The sequence below is a fragment of the Myxocyprinus asiaticus genome, chromosome 30, assembly GCF_019703515.2.
Source record: "Myxocyprinus asiaticus isolate MX2 ecotype Aquarium Trade chromosome 30, UBuf_Myxa_2, whole genome shotgun sequence".
Taxonomy (NCBI): Eukaryota; Metazoa; Chordata; class Actinopteri; order Cypriniformes; family Catostomidae; genus Myxocyprinus; species Myxocyprinus asiaticus.
The window spans coordinates 1,380,231-1,399,453 of NC_059373.1; the positions used below are offsets into that span (position 1 = coordinate 1,380,231).

Below are 19,223 nucleotides of genomic sequence, written 5' to 3' on the forward strand. Positions count from 1 at the left end.
ATCTGTAGCAAAGGGGACTGTATAAAAATTGTTAAAAAATGAAAGTGTAAAAAAAAAAAAAACATATATATATATATATATATATATATATATATATATATATATATATATATATATATATAATTATTATTATTATATTGACAGCCCTAAAACAAATATATTTCTATATTTTTTTAATAAAATATATGTAAAAACATATATTGTATTATGTGTTAATATATAAAATATTATATAATATACATATCATAATATTACATATATAATATAATATATTTTGTATTTTAATTATATTAATATATATATATATATATATAAGTATGATATATAAAAATATGTATTTGATAAAACTATTTCTTTTCTATTTGGAATAATTATTAATAATTAAAATAATGTACACAATAATTAATAATATTTAAATGTATTAACAATAAAGTCATAATGTTTATTAAACTATAAATGTATTTAAAAAAACCCAACAGTATCATTATTTTTTACATGTTTATATACATTTTGCAAAATTGAGCAGTTTTGCAGCTAAATCTAATTAAATTTGATTAAATTGGGGCATTTTTTATCTTTACTGGAGGCGTCACCAAAAGATGTCACGTGATACTGAAGGCGTCAACAAAAGAGAGTGAGACAGAGAGTGAGAGAGACAGATTGAGAGAGAGTGAGAGAGAGAGACAGAGACAGAGAGAGGGAGAGGCAGAGAGAGAGAGAGAGAGAGAGTGAGAGAGAGAGAGCGAGCGAGCGAGAGAGAGACAGAGAGAGTGAGACAGACAGAGACAGAGACAGACAGAGAGAGAGAGTGAGAGTGAGACAGAGAGAGAGAGAGAGAGAGACAGAAAGTGAGACAGAAAGTGAGACAATAAGAGTGAGACAATGAGAGAGAGACAGAGAGCACAGAACTGATTTACCTGTTGCCACACCTGTATGTGTGTGTATGTATGTATGTGTGTGTATGTGTGTGTGTGTATCTGCTCAGAGACTCTGATCGCGTCTGATAATCATGATCTGTTATAATCAATTATTCTTCTGTATTACTGCAGCATCAGGTAAGAAACAGTTGTTTTTACTTTATATATCTGACAGGTTTCATGTGAAATGCTTCATATCGGTCAGATCATCTGTTTAAACTTGATATTAGAGATATTCTCAGAAGCTTTTAGGAGTTTTTAGTGTAATAATATTTTCCATTAAGTGAAATCAGTGAGCGGTGTTGTGTTTGTGTTGTGTGTTTATTTCACTGTATGTGAGTCAGAGTTCAGGATGAACAGGTGTAACTGCATTACTCATTGAACTGTGCTGGTAAATGTCTGTAGTTTCACTTGTGTTAATGTGTGAACTGACTGTGTGTTTAAGAGAATATATTTGGGTGGTGTATAAGGAAAAACTGACAAATATTCAAGGCATTTCTTCACTGATAAACCCTGCTACACAAACTCTTGATAAACTTTATATTGTTACTTCAGTTTGAAAGGGCATATTGATATTGCCAATCCCAGTACTGATATCTAGAGAGAAGAAGAATGGCACACAGAAAACAATATGTCGGCCATCGGCCACACTGGCCTCTAGATGGGTACAATTTATACAATTTAACTAGCAAATGAGACTCAAAAAACAAATTAAATTCATGCTTTTTAAAAAAAAATATTTGAAAACAGAAAATGTGCATTCAAATCTTGGCTGTTGATGCAAACCCACAAAAGGGGGAACAAAGACACGTTATCAGCTGATTTCAGATTTGCCAAACATCGGCCAAATAATCATCCTGGATGATATATACATGATATCATTTAATTATGACAGCTAATGAGATGTATAAAAATAGCTGAAATTAAATGCATTTTACGCTAAATTTACTGAAAAAAAAGCATAAAATAATAATTATTGATTGTCAAGGCTTTTGGTAGTTTTCAGAACCGATACTGCACAAGAGTAACTAACACTACTGATTATTGGCCGATCATCTCAAAATGGCCAAATATGAGCCGATTAATCAGGCTGGCCCATGTTTTAGGCTACGTCTACATTAATCTGGATAAATTGTAAAACAACATTTTACTTTTCAAAACGCTCACCGTCCACACTGCCGTTTTCAAACATTTCCCAAAAGTTGCTCGTCCACACTAGAACATACGAAAACGCTTAATTCTCTTAATGCACATGCAAGAGAAAAACAGTAAGAACCGTGGCCCGGCGTCATTTCCATGCATGGTCCTCGTGTTCCACCCCAGACAGTAATTCTGAGTAAACTTCCCGTCACCTTTGAAGGAATGCAATGTGAAGGTTATATCATTAATCTTTAACAATGCTATCAAAGTGGATAGCAGGCACAGCAACGCCACTACAACATGGCCATCTTGATTGTTTTGGGTTGAATGGATCACATGACTGCGTCACATGACAACAAATGGCCTACTTTACCATTTTCAAATTTCTCAGTTTTTCCTGTCCACACCCCAACACGAAGAGGGCATTTTCAAATTGATCCACTTGGTAGAGTTTTCGAAAAGCTCAGTTTTTGCTATACAAAAAGCACAGTCTCGGTGTGGACAGAAGGCCAAAATGTAGAGAAAAACATGCGTTTTCAAACGAAAATGTATTCGTGTGAACGTGGTCTTAAGACCTTGATATACTTTTTATACATTTTCTGTGTTCTGGATCACGCAGTCGACTACATTGCCTTTCAAAGTATGTTCTTTTGACCACGAGTGAATGCGACCACGTTTGACGCATCAACGTTCAACAGCAGGCGCATGCGCATGCGCCAATGATGCACACAGACGAGGACTGTCTGCATGTCGAGAAAGTCTGGGCTGCACACAGAGAGTCCGCGCAGACTGTGCTGATGACGAAATTTGCATTATGCATACTGTGTGCTCAGCGATCAGCAACCCAGACAACCGAAGTATACTTTGGTGTCTCAGGCCACATCCACACTAATCCGTGTTTGTTTGAAAATGCATTGATTTTGCTATGTTTACACCTCTCATCCATACTGGAACACCGTTTTCCTCCACTGAAATGGAGACTTTCGAAAACCCTATCCATAACCACATACTTTGGAAAACGATGATGTTAGGAAACTGAAAACAGAGGTTTCAAACTTAAACGGGTTAGTATGGTAGTGGCCTCCCTCGTTTAAATATATTTCTCTCTCTTTCTCTGTCCAGAACTTTGGCCATGGAAACATGAAAAATCAACACTTTTTATTTAACCTGGGAGTTCAGATGAATATGAACTGTAGGAGTTTGAGTGGAGTTTAAACATTCTGTAGTTTCATCTCTAAACCATAGACATGATTACTACAGATATAAGTTAGATACTACAGAACAACAATCCAACTCACAAGCCGAACGGAAAGACAAACAAGCAGCAAAATGACCGAGCGCCTCATCATTAAACCTGAAAGAGTTGATGAGAGAAAACCGCTCACTACCAGCGAGAACTTCCTAGACCTTCAGAGGACTGATGGAGATCACACAGAACCCAGAACCCTGCAATGGCTCGAGGATCGAGGAACAGACCACAGCTCACCTGAAGGACAGACGTCCAGCCAGGAGCAGGTGAGCCGAACGGAGAGTTCCAGAGAGCTGGAGAGAGGAGAGCACTGGATGGACATGGAGGAGAAGAAGAGTGATGATGAAAGAGGAGATCAGGACAATGGAGACGGCTCATTGGCTGATGATGAGAAAGAAGATGATGATGATGATATCGGTTGCAATTGGGTACATGCGAACTGGATGCCAGAGAAAGCCGGACAGCTCTTCACTCCAAACGTAATGATAGTGCAGCCGACTTGCCATCAGCAGGACCTGAATGAAAGCAGTGTGATCAAAGAGGAGATACAGATGGAGAAAGTTCCTCTATACACGCAAAACTTTCACATGAGCCAACCAAAACATTTCCACCCACAGTGGATAGAAGACATTGAAAAACCCAAAGGTAAATCAGTTCAAACCTCATATTTTTTTATTAATTGTCTGTCAGTGGGCTTCACCTCAAAGCATAGCATGTGTAGCTAAACACCAATTATGTGATCTCAAGATACTAAATGGTACAAAATAGCTGAAAGTAGCCATTACGGGGCCAAGCACACCAATGGCAACAATGGAAATAATATGTTATTGGCTAAAATGATTAACATAGATGATACTGATATGGCTAACATAGGAACAATAGATAACATTTGACTCCGTAAGCCCTAAAGAATCTAAAGAGACCACCCTAATGCCATTTTTCTTAGTTTTGTTAACTGATCAGGTACCCTAAGGGCATGATGGTTATGAAGTATACCAAGTTTCATTTCAATACAACAAAGCGTGGACAATATACAGCTTCATGACCTTTGTGGCGTGCTCACCGTCAGATTCATTGAAGGGTTATATAAGAATGGTTTGGTCTATCAAAATGCTTTTATTGACTTTTTGTCATGAGCAAACCTAGTTGATTCATGCCAAATTTTATGCGAATTGTAAGTACAGCCTAGGAGAAGTTAGAAAAACAATTTTATTTGTAGGCCATTCGGTTTAAACATAAATGCCATTTTAAACTGTTGGTGGCGCTAGAGGGTTTCAGTTAGAGACTCCAGATTTGCCACAATGAATGTTTAGACTCTTCCCTACCAGCATGCCAAATTTCAGAATGTTTTACCATACAGTTCTATGGGCTTCCATAGACTCCCAGTCAGAATAATAAGAGCACTAATATAAACAATAGTTGCCTACTCACCTTCAACGCTTGGCCCCTAATAATGTGCCACTCAAACCCTGAATGAACCTTGATTTAATGCACTAGACTTCATGCACTATTTTATGAACTATTAGTATATTGTATACTAAAATACATGTATTTACTTGGCTGGCGCATTTATGCAAATTGACCTACAATCCATTTTCTGCATGGCCACATACCTTGAAGTCTTGGCTACAAAAAGCAATTGAACATTTTCACCTTTTAATGCCCGGGGGTGGGGGGGGGATAGTTCATTGAACACATGTTAATAGCAGTTGGTAGCACATGCCCCAATACCAGGGCATATTGTCACACTATATGGGGTAAGTTGTCACAATGGAACTTGCCACTAAACTCCAAATCTCACCGTGGCTTTGTTATAACAGTATGTGTGTTCCCTGGGAATCGAAGCCATGATCTAGGTGTTGCAAGCGCCATGCTATACCAATCTATCAATACCAATCTGATATCAATTCTGGTTAATTCATCACACTGGATATGAAAGGTTGAATGCATTGCACTAAATCTCTCTCTCTCTCTCTCTCTCTCTCTCTCTCTCTCTCTCTCTCTCTCTCTCTCTCGCTCTCTCAGACAGTTGCTGTGGAGAGATTGTAAGAGTGTGTGTGTTTTTTACGGCTGCAGCAGTTATTTTCCCGTTACTAACATGGGGCGGGTACAAGCTCCTGCCCTTTAATATCCCTCTTCTCGACAGAACCCCCTTCAGGCTGGTCTACACTCTACGCTGTGCGTTTTTCGCCACCATTCCAATAGTGCTGGGTGAGCAAAAATTTACTTTCTCATGGATCCTTATAACACTCCAAAAAATATTTTTAAGAATCACGCATTTCAATTTCATAATAAATGATTGATTCAATTTGATGTAAATGTTATGAAGTCTTAAAATATTATTAATATTTGCTTGTGCTTGTGTGTGTGTGTGTGTGTGTGTGTGTGTACTGTATAATGTATAATATTGAACATTAGATTGCAGTTGCCACAGTTCACTTTCTCACAGTAATCATTTCTGACTACCATTTAAAGTTAAAGTGTGTCATTTCTGTGCCACCAGTGTCATCAAACAGATTCGCAAAAACAATAAGTGCTTTCAAATGTATGAAAGTGCCCCGTCTTCCATTGGTCATCAAACAGATGGTAATGATTCAATCTCAGAGAATTGGTTGAGCCAATGTTGTTATTTCTGGCCCAGTCAGGCTGCAAATAAACAATTTCCAATTCCCTTTGGTGATGCTGGTGGCACAGAAATTGCACGCTACACTTTTAAACACTTTAAAGATTTTCATATGGAATGATACACACACACATGCAGTGATCTTACAGATATCTCTGGGATTATATTGACTGTGGTTTCCTGCATTGGGAATCGTTTTATAATTGGGGATAAGACACATGAACACACCTTTGTAAACATGTATTCTTTGCATTCTCATGGTTGTGCATCTCTTAGTGATTCTGACATGAATGTTTGTCTGTTTCAGGTGTGTTGGTTCAGGGTGCGTCCCGTCTGTGGTTTGGGACCCTGAAGCCGCTGTTTGATGGGACGTGGGAGATTCGTCAGGTGGCCGTTCACAGTCACTACGTCAGAGAGTCCCTCCACCTGTACCTGCTGTATTTCATGCAGCTCGCTGTCATGGCAACCTACATCCAACAGGAGATGCTCAAACTGGTGCCGCTCCTCACCATCATCTTTGTGATTGGCAGGTGAGTGTTTAAGTTTATGCATTGTCACCAGTGTACTTTTACAAGTAAATTCACCTTATTGTGTTAAAGTATTGCATTGTTACTATTTATATAAGTAACATGTTAGTTATTCATTCATTTTTCTTGTCGTCTTTTACGCAGAAGTTTGTAGAATGAAGCCCATTTTAAGTGTCTTTTCAGTGTCAGTGTTTTTATTGCTCATTAACACATTTGTATTTTGTTGATCCTCAGACTGATTTACTGGGTGTGCGTTGTTTTTGGCAGCAGCGTGCGAGCTCTGGGTTTCGGCCTCTCCTTCTTGCCCCTGCTTGCCCTTCTGGGGGCAAACCTTTACTTCATTGGCTCAGTGGGCGGAGTGGAGGCGGTGTTTGTTGTGGCCCCTCCCACTACACCCCCACCCCCAAAGCTGAGATGGTGGGGGTGAAACCGAAGAACAATAGAGATCCGAGTTTCATGTTTTGAGACGTTCAGTGTTCGAATACTCAGTTGTGTTTGCTTTGCTGAATTTTCACTTGCACTGAGAGTGATGATGTTGAATGGGACTCAAACTTACACAAACTCAATATGCACCATGACACTGATCAGTTTAACTTGTGATTGTGATTTACTCAGTAGTGGGTGAATCTCAGGACATTTTCATCTTTGTTTACTATTGTTGTTGTTTTTGTTATGCTGTCATTATAATTTGAGACAGAACACAGATTTGGGCCGTAACACTAATGTTTACTAATGTTTGTGAAAATGCAGTTTATGAAATGTTCATGAAATGAAGTTGATCATCAATGTCCAGATTTAATCTGAGTTTAATAAAACCAAAACACTCCATCTTTATAAACGTGTTTGTGATTACATTTAATTCAAGATGTCTTGATTTGTATTTGTTACACACAAACAATTCATCGATACAAAACAAACAAAATTCAGTTCACGAGAGGGGCGAGGAAGAATTTATTTCGAGAAAAAGATGATTATTGCAGCTTTTAAAACTATATTTACATTTGAAAAAGTCATTCAGGGAAGCAAGAACAGTAATATGCAGTTTCCTCCAAACATTTATGAGTCAAATGTTTATTTAATAAACTCCCCTATATTACAATTCTCTTAAAAATAACTGATGCGTAATATTACACAGAGAGAAAATAATAAACATATTTAATTCATCGAAATGTTCTAAACTGAAGCCTAACGGTCCAAATCCCTGAAAAATCAGAAAGGCATTTCAGTTATTAAATTCTGCGTATATATATTTGAGGATTAAAGAGAAAATGATCATTAAGTCTTAAAAATGTGTGCAATTTTCAACAGTCAGTTATCTGGCCAATATACTGTATATGATTTTACAACAAGCAAAAATCACGTATGGAAAATTACGCTGTAAAAACAAAATGAAATCAAATAACACTGTAGTTTTGTTTTGTGATCTATCGTCAAATCAGTTTGTAGGTGTAAAAAATGTCAACACATAAAATCCAATACATAACATGTCTAAATCAAACAACATTAATACAGGAGGGATCCTCAGAACTGGAACGCCACACTCTGATTGGCCAATCCAGAGATCTATCATAGAGTTTATCAGTAACGTGCACACTGACAATCTAATTGGCCACTCGGTCTCTGTCATGCCCACCTGACTGTCGATTAGTCAGTAAGTGCATGGGGGCGGAGCTTGTGCCATAATGTCTCAGTTGATTGGCTCATATCCCGTTGATTGCGACGTCCTCTTTCGGATCAAAATATAAACTCCACCCACGATAACAATCACCAATGGAGTGCCGAGTCCAACAGCCATGATGGCAATGATTAACGTGGAGAATGAGTCGACCGGTGGTTCGCCCATGCCCATTAAAACAGTCCTGTAAAGTAAAAGAGAGCTCAGAGTTCAGTCAACACATCAAATCTCAGCCCACAGAGTCAACACACCAATGGCCAAACACCCACTATAGAACTTAATCAGAGTACATAGTAGGGTCATTCCGTGTCAACCGGAGCTCAAAATTGAGTTTTTGATCATTTTTATTTACTGGTGAAAGATAAACATAAATGATGATGAAAACCAAAAAGAGTTATGCATTATTTTGTAGAAGGGAGTCAAAATGACAGTTTTCGCCTATGATTTTGGAGCAAAACTACATGTCAAAAAATACACTTAGAAAGGTTTCAGCATTATGATTTTATTTTTACACAGAGATAGGTATGTCTATTACTAAAACCAGTAGAATTTCACACCAATTGTTGCATTATATGTCAATCGTGTGAATCAAAATATGGGAAAAAACACTTTTTTTGTGTTGTTTTTCCAAAATTGGAGTGCCTATAACTCCAGAAGTATTAAAGATATCATAATATCCTTTTGGTCTCTGGTTCAAAACAAACTTCTATTTTTGTATTTTGATTTTTAAGGCCCTATATTGTTAAATCACAGAGATATGTGGCTCTCAATGTGGCTCCGTGTGTAAATTGTCCATTTTTACCCATTTTCAATGGTGGAAAACCAAATGTGTCACAGTATGAAGCTAGTTTTTCTTGTTCAACAAAAAAGTCTGAAGAACAAATAATGTTGAAACTAGAAGTGTACCATTATATATTCCTAATAAAACAATAATGTCAAAACCTTGCATTTTGAAACTCCAAAGATGCACTAAAATGTTAAACAATTTTCGAATGGAGCCCCATTGAGAGCCCCATATCTCCGGGATTTCACCATATAGGGTCTTAGAAATTAAAATACAAAAAGGAAAGTTTGTTCTGAACCACAATCTAAAAGGATTTTAAGATATCTTTAATACTTTTGGAGTTATAGGCACCAAAACTTTGGAAAAACAACACAAAAAAATGCTTTTTCCCCATATTTGGACTCGCACCATTGGCATATAATGCAACAAGAGGTGCTGAAGTCAACTTATTTTAGTAATATCCCTACCTATCTCTGTGTAAAAATAAAATCATGATGCTGACACCTTTCTAAGGATATTTTTTTTAACTGTAGTTTTGCTCCAAAATCATAGGCGAAAATTGTCATTTTGAACCCCCTATACAAAACAATGGATTACTCAGTAAACATTCATCCATTGCATTTCATATGTTAGCTTTCAGCATCATTTATGTTGATCTCTCTACATAAGAGTTAACAAAATCAAACATTTCTGAATGTGGCTGATTTGACATGGAATAACCCATTATACTTAATCTGAGGTGAACGAAGGAAAGAAAGGGGATAGAAGTACAATCCATTCAATGTTGTGCTGTCTTAAAAAGTGAATTAGTACATTTGTTTGGGATGTTAAAACATATTTAGTTTAATGAGTCCATAACAAGTAAGCTATTCAAAGTATATACATTGTTTGAGCAGCTCACACGTCAACTTTTTGCTCAACCAATGGCATGAGTTTGTAGTGGGACTACCTGTTTCTCTGACCAATGGCAGACAGGGTGATATCGATATTTGTAAATGTTTGAGTCATTATTTCACACTCACCAGCTGAGGTAATTGGTTACGTTGTAAAACGGGTCTCCAGCGATTCCGAAGCTTATGTTCAGCCCGTACGTATGAGAATCTTTGAAATACGCCTGAACCAGACCAGACTGAGGGAGCTGGGTCATGGAAACGGGTTCAGAGTGCATGCAGGGTGTGGCGTCCTCAAACACGGGTTTGGGTTTGCGATACGCAACAGGTTTCCACTGCGTGTAGCCCCAAACAGTGCTGGTGTTGACCGGAGACGAGACCCACTGTGACACCTGAGAGAAGACAAACACTCGGATTAAACATGCGTCATCAACAGGAAACACAATTCTACCCAATCATATCAGCTAACTAATGCAGCCATAATGTCGTGTTAAGAATGAGACTGCAGAAAATCAGTCACATCCATCAGAGTGTATCATAAAGGAATGAAATAGTGATAGACTGTTATTTCATTCAGGACATTTAATTGACCGATATATTGGCATTTGAAGATTGTTGCAATAAACTGAAAACCATACATGATTTACAGAAGTGTTAGCCCCAAAATCTACTTCCTTGTCAAAGTACAATCAAATACTGAAGAGTCAATTGTTTTTGTACCTTAAAAATGGAGGGAGTGTATTCATCATCGATGGAGCTACGAACATCTACTCTTCCCTGGAATCCAGAGTCGCCAACAGTCTGGAGCTCCAGAGAGAATCGCGAGTAATTGGCTCGCGGCGTCACGCCGTCCAACCACACGTGGAGCTGGCTGCAGTTTGCGTTATGGCGGAGGCTCGGCCACGCTGACGGGCGACCTTCTGACTCAAACGCTGAGAACTGATGTTAGAGGAGATATCAGATACAAACATGAATCTAAAGTAACTGTCCACATATGAAGAATCTCCACAGACGTAAAGCTGTCGATTGTTGCAGTTCTTCTTACCTGCAGACAGAGGGAGCCGTTGATGAAACTGGCGGTTTCATCACCTCCGCAGAACGTTACCGTGTGGTCGGATTGGTTGACAGATGCGTTCAAACCTGACCAGGTGAAGTTCTGGAGCTCGTAAGGAGGGTAAAAACTTGACTCGGCAGTATGCTGTGGGTCAGCCGTGTTATTGACATCACTGTACTCCCAGAGCTGAGAGAGACAGACATAAGAATTCATTTTTTACCCTAATTTCAAATGGGTTTTTTTTCTTTAATGACAGACAGATTGATAGACAGATGGACAAGTCTTACCCTTGTGAAAACTAGTGCGCGGCTGTACTGCACGCTTCTCTCTGGCTCCACCTTCAGGCTGCCTGATGAACTGCGGTTTATAAACTCAGGCCAGTCCACCTGCACTGTTGATTCTGTGCTGTTACTGTGGACCAGCAGCACTGTTGGGGCTCCATGATTATAAAGAAAGAAATGAAGTGTGTCATTGTCCCCCAGTGCTCGCACATGCACCAGACCGACTCCAGGGGGCAGTGTGGAGGGGGGCTTCAATCCAGGGTTCAGTTCTACAGTGACCTGAGAAAAGTCAGGTCTTACATTAGTGATATCACACTGAGCATAAACAAACTTTTATATGTACAGGGAAGTCTGATTCATTTTAGTGAATACCATTTATTTATAGTAAAATACATTTTAGTTGCATAATATTTTTAATTGTAGATTGCATCAAATGTTGACACTCCAATGTTCTGTAAAGAATACTATGGTATTACTATAGTCCATGGCCAAAAAACAAGGCATTCCCATAATAAACATGGCAGTACTATTGCACCTGGTCAGTGATGGTTTTGTTGGTTATCAGATCAGAACTATATAACAATTCAGTGTAATTTATGATATGTATCAGAATATTTTAATACAGTGCATGAGTTTAAATAAACAGCCAAACAACAAACAAAAACTAGATTTAAAAGCAAAGCATTAAACAAACCCATGTACAAATCAACCAAGTGTCTTAAGTGTTTTAATTGACCTTTAATATCTTCCTTGATTAATTTTTACCTTCCGTCGGAATTTCTCTCCATTTCCCAGGAATGCAAACGCACAACCGAACACAACAAACAGCGCCGAACAGATTAAATGTGTTTTAATCATCGACATGTTTGAAACTGCGATGCGGAATAGAGAAATCACATGACGTCTGTGTTTGTGTTTTCAGAGCAGTCATGTGACCCGTGCAGCTCTATAGGACTGATCTGTGATCAGCGTTTAGTTCTGATGTGTCATACGGGTGAGCGAACAGTTGATAACGGTGCTGATCCGGGATCAGCTGTTGCTAAAACACGGAAGTACACGTGTCCTTCAAAATAAAAGTCTAAAGAGTCTGCAAAAGCATGTAAAGTTTTATTACGTTTCGACAATGGCTGACGATATGAAAATACATTACATGCAATCAAATGCGTAAAGTAAGTAAAATACTTCGTTGCTGTATTTAAGTAGATTTTTTAATTATTTGTATTTGTAGTTAGTGACGGAAATAGGTTCATGCATTACTCAAAGCGTCTGTACACGGTTCAGTTTACTGCCATCTGGTGGTAGAAATAATGAACTGCACCAAGAAGCTGGTGTGACTGACAACAGATAAAAACAGTTCAACCAAATGTATTGTGAACGCTAAGTTGTTTTCGTGTTTTGATCACTAAAGTAAGTGTTTATAAAGGAATAACCAAGTGAAGGCTCAAGCCTCAAGGGCTTCTTATCCCTGCTGAAAACACCAGCCTAAGCTGGTTGGTTTAACCTGTTACCCAGTGCCCCTGTAGTTTAAAGGTGCATTCAGTCACTTTTTGTTTTTGTCATCTTGGACTTACAGTGACACCTAGTGGTGTGGATGCAGCCTAATTCACAATAAATATTTGTGCCGCCAAAACAGCGCCAACCCGCATCTCAGAATAGCATTCTGAGATGACAATCTTCTCAACACAATTGTTCAGAGTGGTTATCTGAGTTACCGTAGACTTTGTCAGTTCAAACCAGTCTGGCCATTCTCTGTTGACCTCTCTCATCAACAAGGTGTTTCCATCCACAGAACTGCTGCTCACTGGATGTTTTTTGTTTTTGGCACCATTCAGAGTAAATTCTAGAGACTGTTGTGTGTGAAAATCCCAGAAATATTCAAACCAGCCCATCTGGCACCAACAATCATGCCACACTCCAAATCACTGAGATCACATTTTCCCTCATTCTGATGGTTGATGTGAACATTATATGAAGCTCCTGACCCGTATCTGCCTGACACTGCACTGCAGCCACACGATTGGCTGATTAGATAATCACATGGATGATTGTTGGTGCCAGACGGGCTGGTTTGAGTATTTCTGCAACTGCTGATCTCCTGGGATTTTCACACACAACAGTTTTAGAGATAATTACGACCCAGATGATAAGCCTTACCGCTCTCCCTCTCCCGCAGACTGACACATGACCACGCCCCCCATGCCACAATGCCTTTATATGATTTTTGCAACTTTGAAGTTCTGGTCACCATTTACTTGCATTGTATGGACCTACAGAGCTGAGATATTCTTCTAAAAATCTTCATTTGTGTTCTGCTGTAATTGTTGATATTGAGGATATCCAATTATGCAAATAAATACAATGGATTTCACGTGGGTCAGTGCACTGATGTTTTGGGTTACTTTATGCTCTTCACATTAGCTACCCAAAGAAGCTGATACCATTTATTTATTTATTTATTTATTTATTGAGTTTATATAGTAAGTGTTGTTGAATCTTGATCATGGCAATGCCAAGCCAAATTTAGGATCTTTTGAATGAATAGTTTCATTATAAATACAAACTGTGTCACAGTATAAGTTCAGACAGTTGTCTCCCACCTGTGTATAAGTCTGCAGTGTGCAGTCTGTTGAAATGCATTTGATTATTTCAGATAAATTGGATTCATTTGTCATGCAATGAACAGTCAAGATTTCCTGACTAACTGCATTCTGCAGAGTGCAACTAAAACCACAAAATGCAAAATGGAGTTAATAATAACAAACAGACTAACAGTACAACACTAAAAAAACTGGTCCATCCAGACCCGTCAGATTTTGGATTTCGCTTTAAAAACTTTAAATCCCATTCTAAAAAAAGTCACAATTAACAGGTTGATGCATAAAAATAATAAAAACATTATTAAGAGTTAAAATAGGCTATTTTTGTGCAATGTACAGTATATTTATAGACCAAAATAAAATTGTACGTCTGTTGGTTTGGACTGAACTTAAAGGTGCTGTAAGCGATTTGGTCTGAAACGTTCACGTGACTGAGCCATTGAATTAGCCACGCCCCCTCTTTCCACAACCCCGCCCTCCAAAGATAATTTTGAGACCAAAACTGAACAAAAGAGCAGGACTGTTTGTTCCTGTAGCTGTCAAATTCAACAGTAGCACAATAGCGCCCTCACCTGACAAACATTAGGAATCACAGCCTCAATGATCCGCTTCATATGCAACACTATGAGAACGAGCAAAATGATTGACAGGTCAAGAGCATTGATGTCCGCGGCCCGCAGACACATTTTTGTTTTCTGTTTACAAAGTCTCCAGCTGTCACAGAGACCGGTGAGCAAGCATAACTGAATCAAACAAAACAGACACTGTGATATAATAAGAATCTATTATTTGAAAACTGAAACATCGGTATATAAATGGATTTAAATAAGCTTTTAGTTTTTAGTAGATTTTATACCAGTGGACTTCATTAAACAACTTGGTGGTGGCTGCAAGTAAAAAGTGGTCTTATGTGACATATCTTGTTCATGACTTGGAATTTACTGCAATATCGTGCAATATTCGACCAGTACAAATGCAGTGACATTTTCATAGTATTGTTCTAGCATATGCATGACTATTATGTGTTTGGTATTAAAATAATTGTACTGAATTGTATAGATATTACAGTTAGATAAAACATAATTGAATTATAAACCACTGTTGTTGAGACGTGACGCTTATACGTGATGTCGTCATTATAGAACGTGTGCAGGTGGCGTTCACAGCCCGGCTAGCTCAGTCGGTAGAGCATGAGACTCTTAATCTCAGGGTCGTGGGTTCGAGCCCCACGTTGGGCGGAAAACTTTTTCTGTCTTTACTCGTGATCTGTGGCTCTGCGGGAAGTAGTTTTAAAGTCTGTCGCTGTGGATATACTTCTCCTGGTTCTCTTCAGTGTTCAGCACAGTCTGTTGGCATGGGCTGCAGTTAAGAGAGCATGTCAGAATGTTCTGGGGGTTTTATGCAGAACAGTGTACTGCTTCACCACTGCCACAGCACTGCATGTAATTCTGTTGACTCTATATGTTCGAAATGGAATGTTTGCATTTTTATTGCAGTTTTTGCAATAAATGCGTTTGTATTTTATTTTTTAAATGCGAGTTATTAATAATAAAAACTGTATATGTTTTCTTATATGCTAAAATGATAAATAATTGAAAACATTATATATATATATATATATATATAAAATTTATTTATTTTTATTATTTTTTATCTTATTTATGTGTAAATTTTGGTTTTATATATATATTTATATATAAAAATTGTTTTATTATTTTTTATCTTATTTATGTGTAAATTTTGGTTGGTTTATTAGTATTTATTTATTTATTTTTTTTATAAATTTGTATTTATATTTTCTATAATTTTTTTCCTTCACCTGTCTTTATGACTCAGTGAATGTATTCATACATTGTTCGATCTGTGTCATTTTGTACATCTTATTGAACACAGTTTAAGCACAATGTGTGGACAAATTTCCAACTAGTATCAATGAAGTAAAGTAATCTCTTCAGTTACCAAAATACTTTTTGAATGTAACTGTATTCTGATTGCCAAAGATTTAAATTGTAACTGTAGTGGAATACAGTTAGTTATATTTTGTATTTTAAATATGTAACGCTGTTACATGTATTCCGTTACTCCCCAACCCTGTATACAATGTTCACTGAACAATATGTAAATTTCCTATTAATTTAAGGATGTGAAATTATGCAGTATGCAATGATTAACATTTTGCAAGAATGCCAGTTCATGCCACTTTGCACATTTTACTCCATGGCGCATGTCACTTTACTGTAATATATATATATATATATACACACAGTATATACTGTATAAAATGGGTGTTTTTGTTTGTTTATGTGTGTGGTGTTTCATGTCGGCACCAGCACCAAATTAAAGCGCTTCGCAAATTAAAGTTTGGTGGTCCGATATAATAATGTTCCAAGAAAGAGATTGTGGTGAAAGTTATTTCTGGTTCATTCATCAGACTGAAAATTGAGTGCGCTATATTCTCTCTTATGCACTATTATGTGCTCTTATATTCCGCATATGTTTGCGAATATATTAGTTGCGTATCCCATGAATACGGAAAATTTGCTTATTGTGCACAGTATTTACTGTATATCATTCAACCAGATTGGCCCGGTTGCTAGGGAGGATAGAGTCACATGGGGTAACCTCCTCGTGGTCGTGATTAGTGGTTCTCGCTCTCAATGGGGCATGTGGTGAGTTGTGTGTGGATCGTGGAGAGTAGCATGAGCCTCCACATGCTACATATATATATATATGTATATAGTGTGTATATAATTCAAGATATAGTCTGTCTAATAAGTTAAAATGTAAATTGTACATACTGGGGATTAAATAGGAATAATTAACCAAAAATAATAATAATAATATTGTTTATGTCTTGTATTAGACTAATGACATTTTACTGCTTTGAATTGCAATCCAGTAAATTCAACTTTTCACGAATTCTGAATTTTGCCCAACCGATTTTGCATTTTATTTCCAGCAAATAAATAAATTTATTTCCGTTGCATGATGTATGTTTGTGCATTTGAGAAATAAACTTCGACTTGACTTACTCTCTAAACAGTAGATGGACATTCTGACCATACCATAATAACCTTGTACAATTCATTTAAAACTCATAATTGTGATAAATATTGAATAAAAGATCATTAGTAACAGTAATTGTGTTCTTTGTGTTTAGATATTGATGCGCTGTTGTCAGCCGGTAACCAGCGCCCCTTGTCTGTGGGACATCTGGTTTCCCCTCATTTGTTTTATCTTACACTTCCTGTGCTGGGCCATAATCTGCAGTATCCTGCTCATTTTTGACTATCCAAAATTATTAGGCATCAAACAGATACTGCAAATCATTATTTAAATTTCTCACCTTTTAATATCTATTTCTGTCTTTTGCACCTTTAAAATGTAGTCTTTTTTTTCCTCCGTTTGTTCTGTCTGTGTCTCAGGTGTATTATGATGGTTTGGGTCAAGGTGACCCGCTCTCTCTGAAGTCTCTCTGCGCCCAGCGGCTTTTCTCTCACCTCAGGCATCCAGTCTGCGTGGAGCTGCACATGGTTCTCTGGGTTCTTCCCACCTTCCCACTGGACCGGCTCCTGCTGGCTGTTTACCTGGTGCTCGCTCACTCTCTGGATGCTCCTAAATTCCTGTGCAACCCTTGTTGAATTAAACGTACAAACTGACATCATGACTGAACACCTCTACAGAGATCAAAACAAATGAAAGAAGATAGTCTCATGTGAAAATAATTGCATATATTGGGGTCTGCACCTGCATAAAAAATGCTTTAGTCTTTCTGTTGGTACATGTTTTACTCAGGGACTGATTATGGTTTTGGCATGCTCTGGGCACAGGTGCCTCATATTGGGCCTACACATGAAGCTAGTGTGAATCACAACAAAAAACCCATATTGCTTCCATTATTATCAATGGTGCAATTGCGTGCTTCCTGTGCAGACTGCAGAGAGCTTTAACTGATTATAATCCGAGCGATCTGGTTTTGTCCCATTGGGATGCATACTCTCTTCAAGTGTATTATGGATGTCAAAGACCAACCGGCAGCATATTTTCTAAAAGCAACAACTGCCAAACCACTCATATGACAAAGTGTTGGATATTGCTCTGTTACTGCCATGAAAGAATAACTCGTTGTAAAACTTAAATGATCAAATACTGTTCTAGTAATTATGGACTGTTTCTGCAGCTCATCAACGCCCCCTGCTGGTTTGGGGCCTTGTGCATATCTATGGTAGGCCCGAGCATGAGGCCAACCATGCTCTTAAAGCAAACTAGTTAGTTAAGCATGAATTGTTTATTTTCACAAGATCTATCATGTATTGTTAATCAGCTGAAGAGGAGCTGATGCATTTTGGCCACTTGTAAAGAGCACAGGTCAAAGGTCATGAGATTAAATCACTCTATGCATCTGCTCAGCCCTGAATTTCCTCATTAAGAAAGGGCTCAACACACATACTCACACATGCATGATACATGCATATGCATGCACAAACAAACCAATGATCTATCAGTTAATTTGAGAAAGAAATAATGAAATATGGGATGAATTTTGTTGGTCAGCATATGTTTATGCTTTTATTAAAAAGATGGGTGAATTGTCCTTTAAGCAGAATTATATGAATGTATGAAAATGCATTTAATCCGTGGAACACAAGAAGAGGTTTGTTGGGGTCTTGCAGCCTCAGTCACCATTCATATTCACTGTATGGAAAAAGACAAGAAATAAAGTCACAAAAAAGAAATAAAGTCACACTTCTTAAGAATGACATGAGGGTGAGAAAATGATGAACGGATTTTAATTTTTTGGGTGAAACTTGAGCAAGTAAGGGCCAATAACCTTTAATGCCAATGCTTTTATTTTTGGAAAATATTTCAGCATCACATAAGAGGTCAGCAGCTATGCAGCACATTTCTGTTGGGTTAAATGTGTGTTACATATTTGGATGACAAACATCCTGTGTACTTAACAATTATGCGTCATACCCACTGGACAATTTGCATTTTGTTTTGTTTTATGAAAAAGTGTCATTTGAAATATGTTTACATATTGACTTTATGGTACACAATTATGTCAGGCTACATGGTCAGTAAAATTAAAAAGAGATTGTGAAGGGTCATTAGAGTGATTTAACTTTTTCTGTATCATGCTGTGTATTTTAAAAATCCACCAGTGTCACAAGATCAGTGTTGAAGATATAACATAAAATACTGAAACACTGCAGATGTATGTATTGTTGTTTTTAATTTAGATTTAAATGTATTTTCAGGAAGCAAATAGTTGACAAATAACATGTCTATAAATTCCATGCAATTCTGAAATACATGCAAACAGGGGCGTGGATTCAGGGGAGGTACCCCCCCCCCCCCCCCCATAATGAAAACAAGCAAGTACAACCCTCCCCCCCACCCCAATATTTATACCATGAACAATGGTGCTGCAACCCCCCCAATGTTCAAGACAAATCTACGCCCTTGCATGCAAGTATTAAATT

The 19,223-nt window shown here is 37.7% G+C and overlaps 3 protein-coding genes and 1 non-coding gene across 4 annotated transcripts; 3 read left to right on the plus strand and 1 right to left on the minus strand.

The window, feature by feature from the left end:
- The first annotated feature begins 697 nt into the window (after positions 1-697).
- Positions 698-7,294, plus strand: LOC127421510 (transmembrane protein 79-like). The gene is made up of 5 exons (XM_051664602.1): positions 698-1,055; positions 3,180-3,951; positions 5,332-5,517; positions 6,237-6,459; positions 6,691-7,294. The coding sequence occupies exons 2-5, from the start codon at positions 3,387-3,389 to the stop codon at positions 6,881-6,883; spliced, it is 1,167 nt and encodes a 388-aa protein (XP_051520562.1). The 5' UTR covers positions 698-1,055; positions 3,180-3,386; the 3' UTR covers positions 6,884-7,294.
- Positions 7,295-7,378: 84 nt separating this feature from the next.
- Positions 7,379-12,072, minus strand: glmp (glycosylated lysosomal membrane protein). Its single transcript, XM_051664600.1, has 6 exons — positions 11,906-12,072; positions 11,147-11,419; positions 10,851-11,045; positions 10,526-10,744; positions 9,938-10,197; positions 7,379-8,315 (listed from the first exon to the last, which is right to left on the minus strand). Exons 1-6 carry the CDS (start codon positions 12,002-12,004, stop codon positions 8,144-8,146), a joined length of 1,218 nt encoding a protein of 405 aa, XP_051520560.1. The 5' UTR covers positions 12,005-12,072; the 3' UTR covers positions 7,379-8,143.
- A 2,830-nt stretch (positions 12,073-14,902) lies between these two features.
- On the plus strand, positions 14,903-14,975 carry trnak-cuu (transfer RNA lysine (anticodon CUU)). The gene has a single exon. It is a non-coding gene; the product is annotated as a tRNA-Lys (tRNA).
- Positions 14,976-15,002: 27 nt separating this feature from the next.
- Positions 15,003-19,067, plus strand: LOC127421612 (nurim-like; the record flags this gene model as incomplete). Its single annotated transcript, XM_051664760.1, has 3 exons — positions 15,003-15,179; positions 16,898-17,050; positions 17,160-19,067. Coding segments are annotated over 3 exons (549 nt in total), but the record flags the coding sequence as incomplete, so codon positions are not given.
- Positions 19,068-19,223: the final 156 nt, after the last annotated feature.

Excerpts from the sequence above, each read along its gene's own strand:
- LOC127421510 (XM_051664602.1), top strand. The coding sequence starts at position 3,387 with ATGACCGAGCGCCTCATCATTAAACCTGAAAGAGTTGATGAGAGAAAA. Across the intron at positions 3,952-5,331 it reads AGACATTGAAAAACCCAAAG|ACAGTTGCTGTGGAGAGATT; the intron begins GTAAATCAGTTC and ends TCGCTCTCTCAG. Across the intron at positions 5,518-6,236 it reads CACCATTCCAATAGTGCTGG|GTGTGTTGGTTCAGGGTGCG; the intron begins GTGAGCAAAAAT and ends TGTCTGTTTCAG.
- glmp (XM_051664600.1), bottom strand. The coding sequence starts at position 12,004 with ATGTCGATGATTAAAACACATTTAATCTGTTCGGCGCTGTTTGTTGTG. Across the intron at positions 10,745-10,850 it reads ACGGCTCCCTCTGTCTGCAG|TTCTCAGCGTTTGAGTCAGA; the intron begins GTAAGAAGAACT and ends CTCTAACATCAG. Across the intron at positions 10,198-10,525 it reads ACACTCCCTCCATTTTTAAG|GTGTCACAGTGGGTCTCGTC; the intron begins GTACAAAAACAA and ends GTCTTCTCTCAG.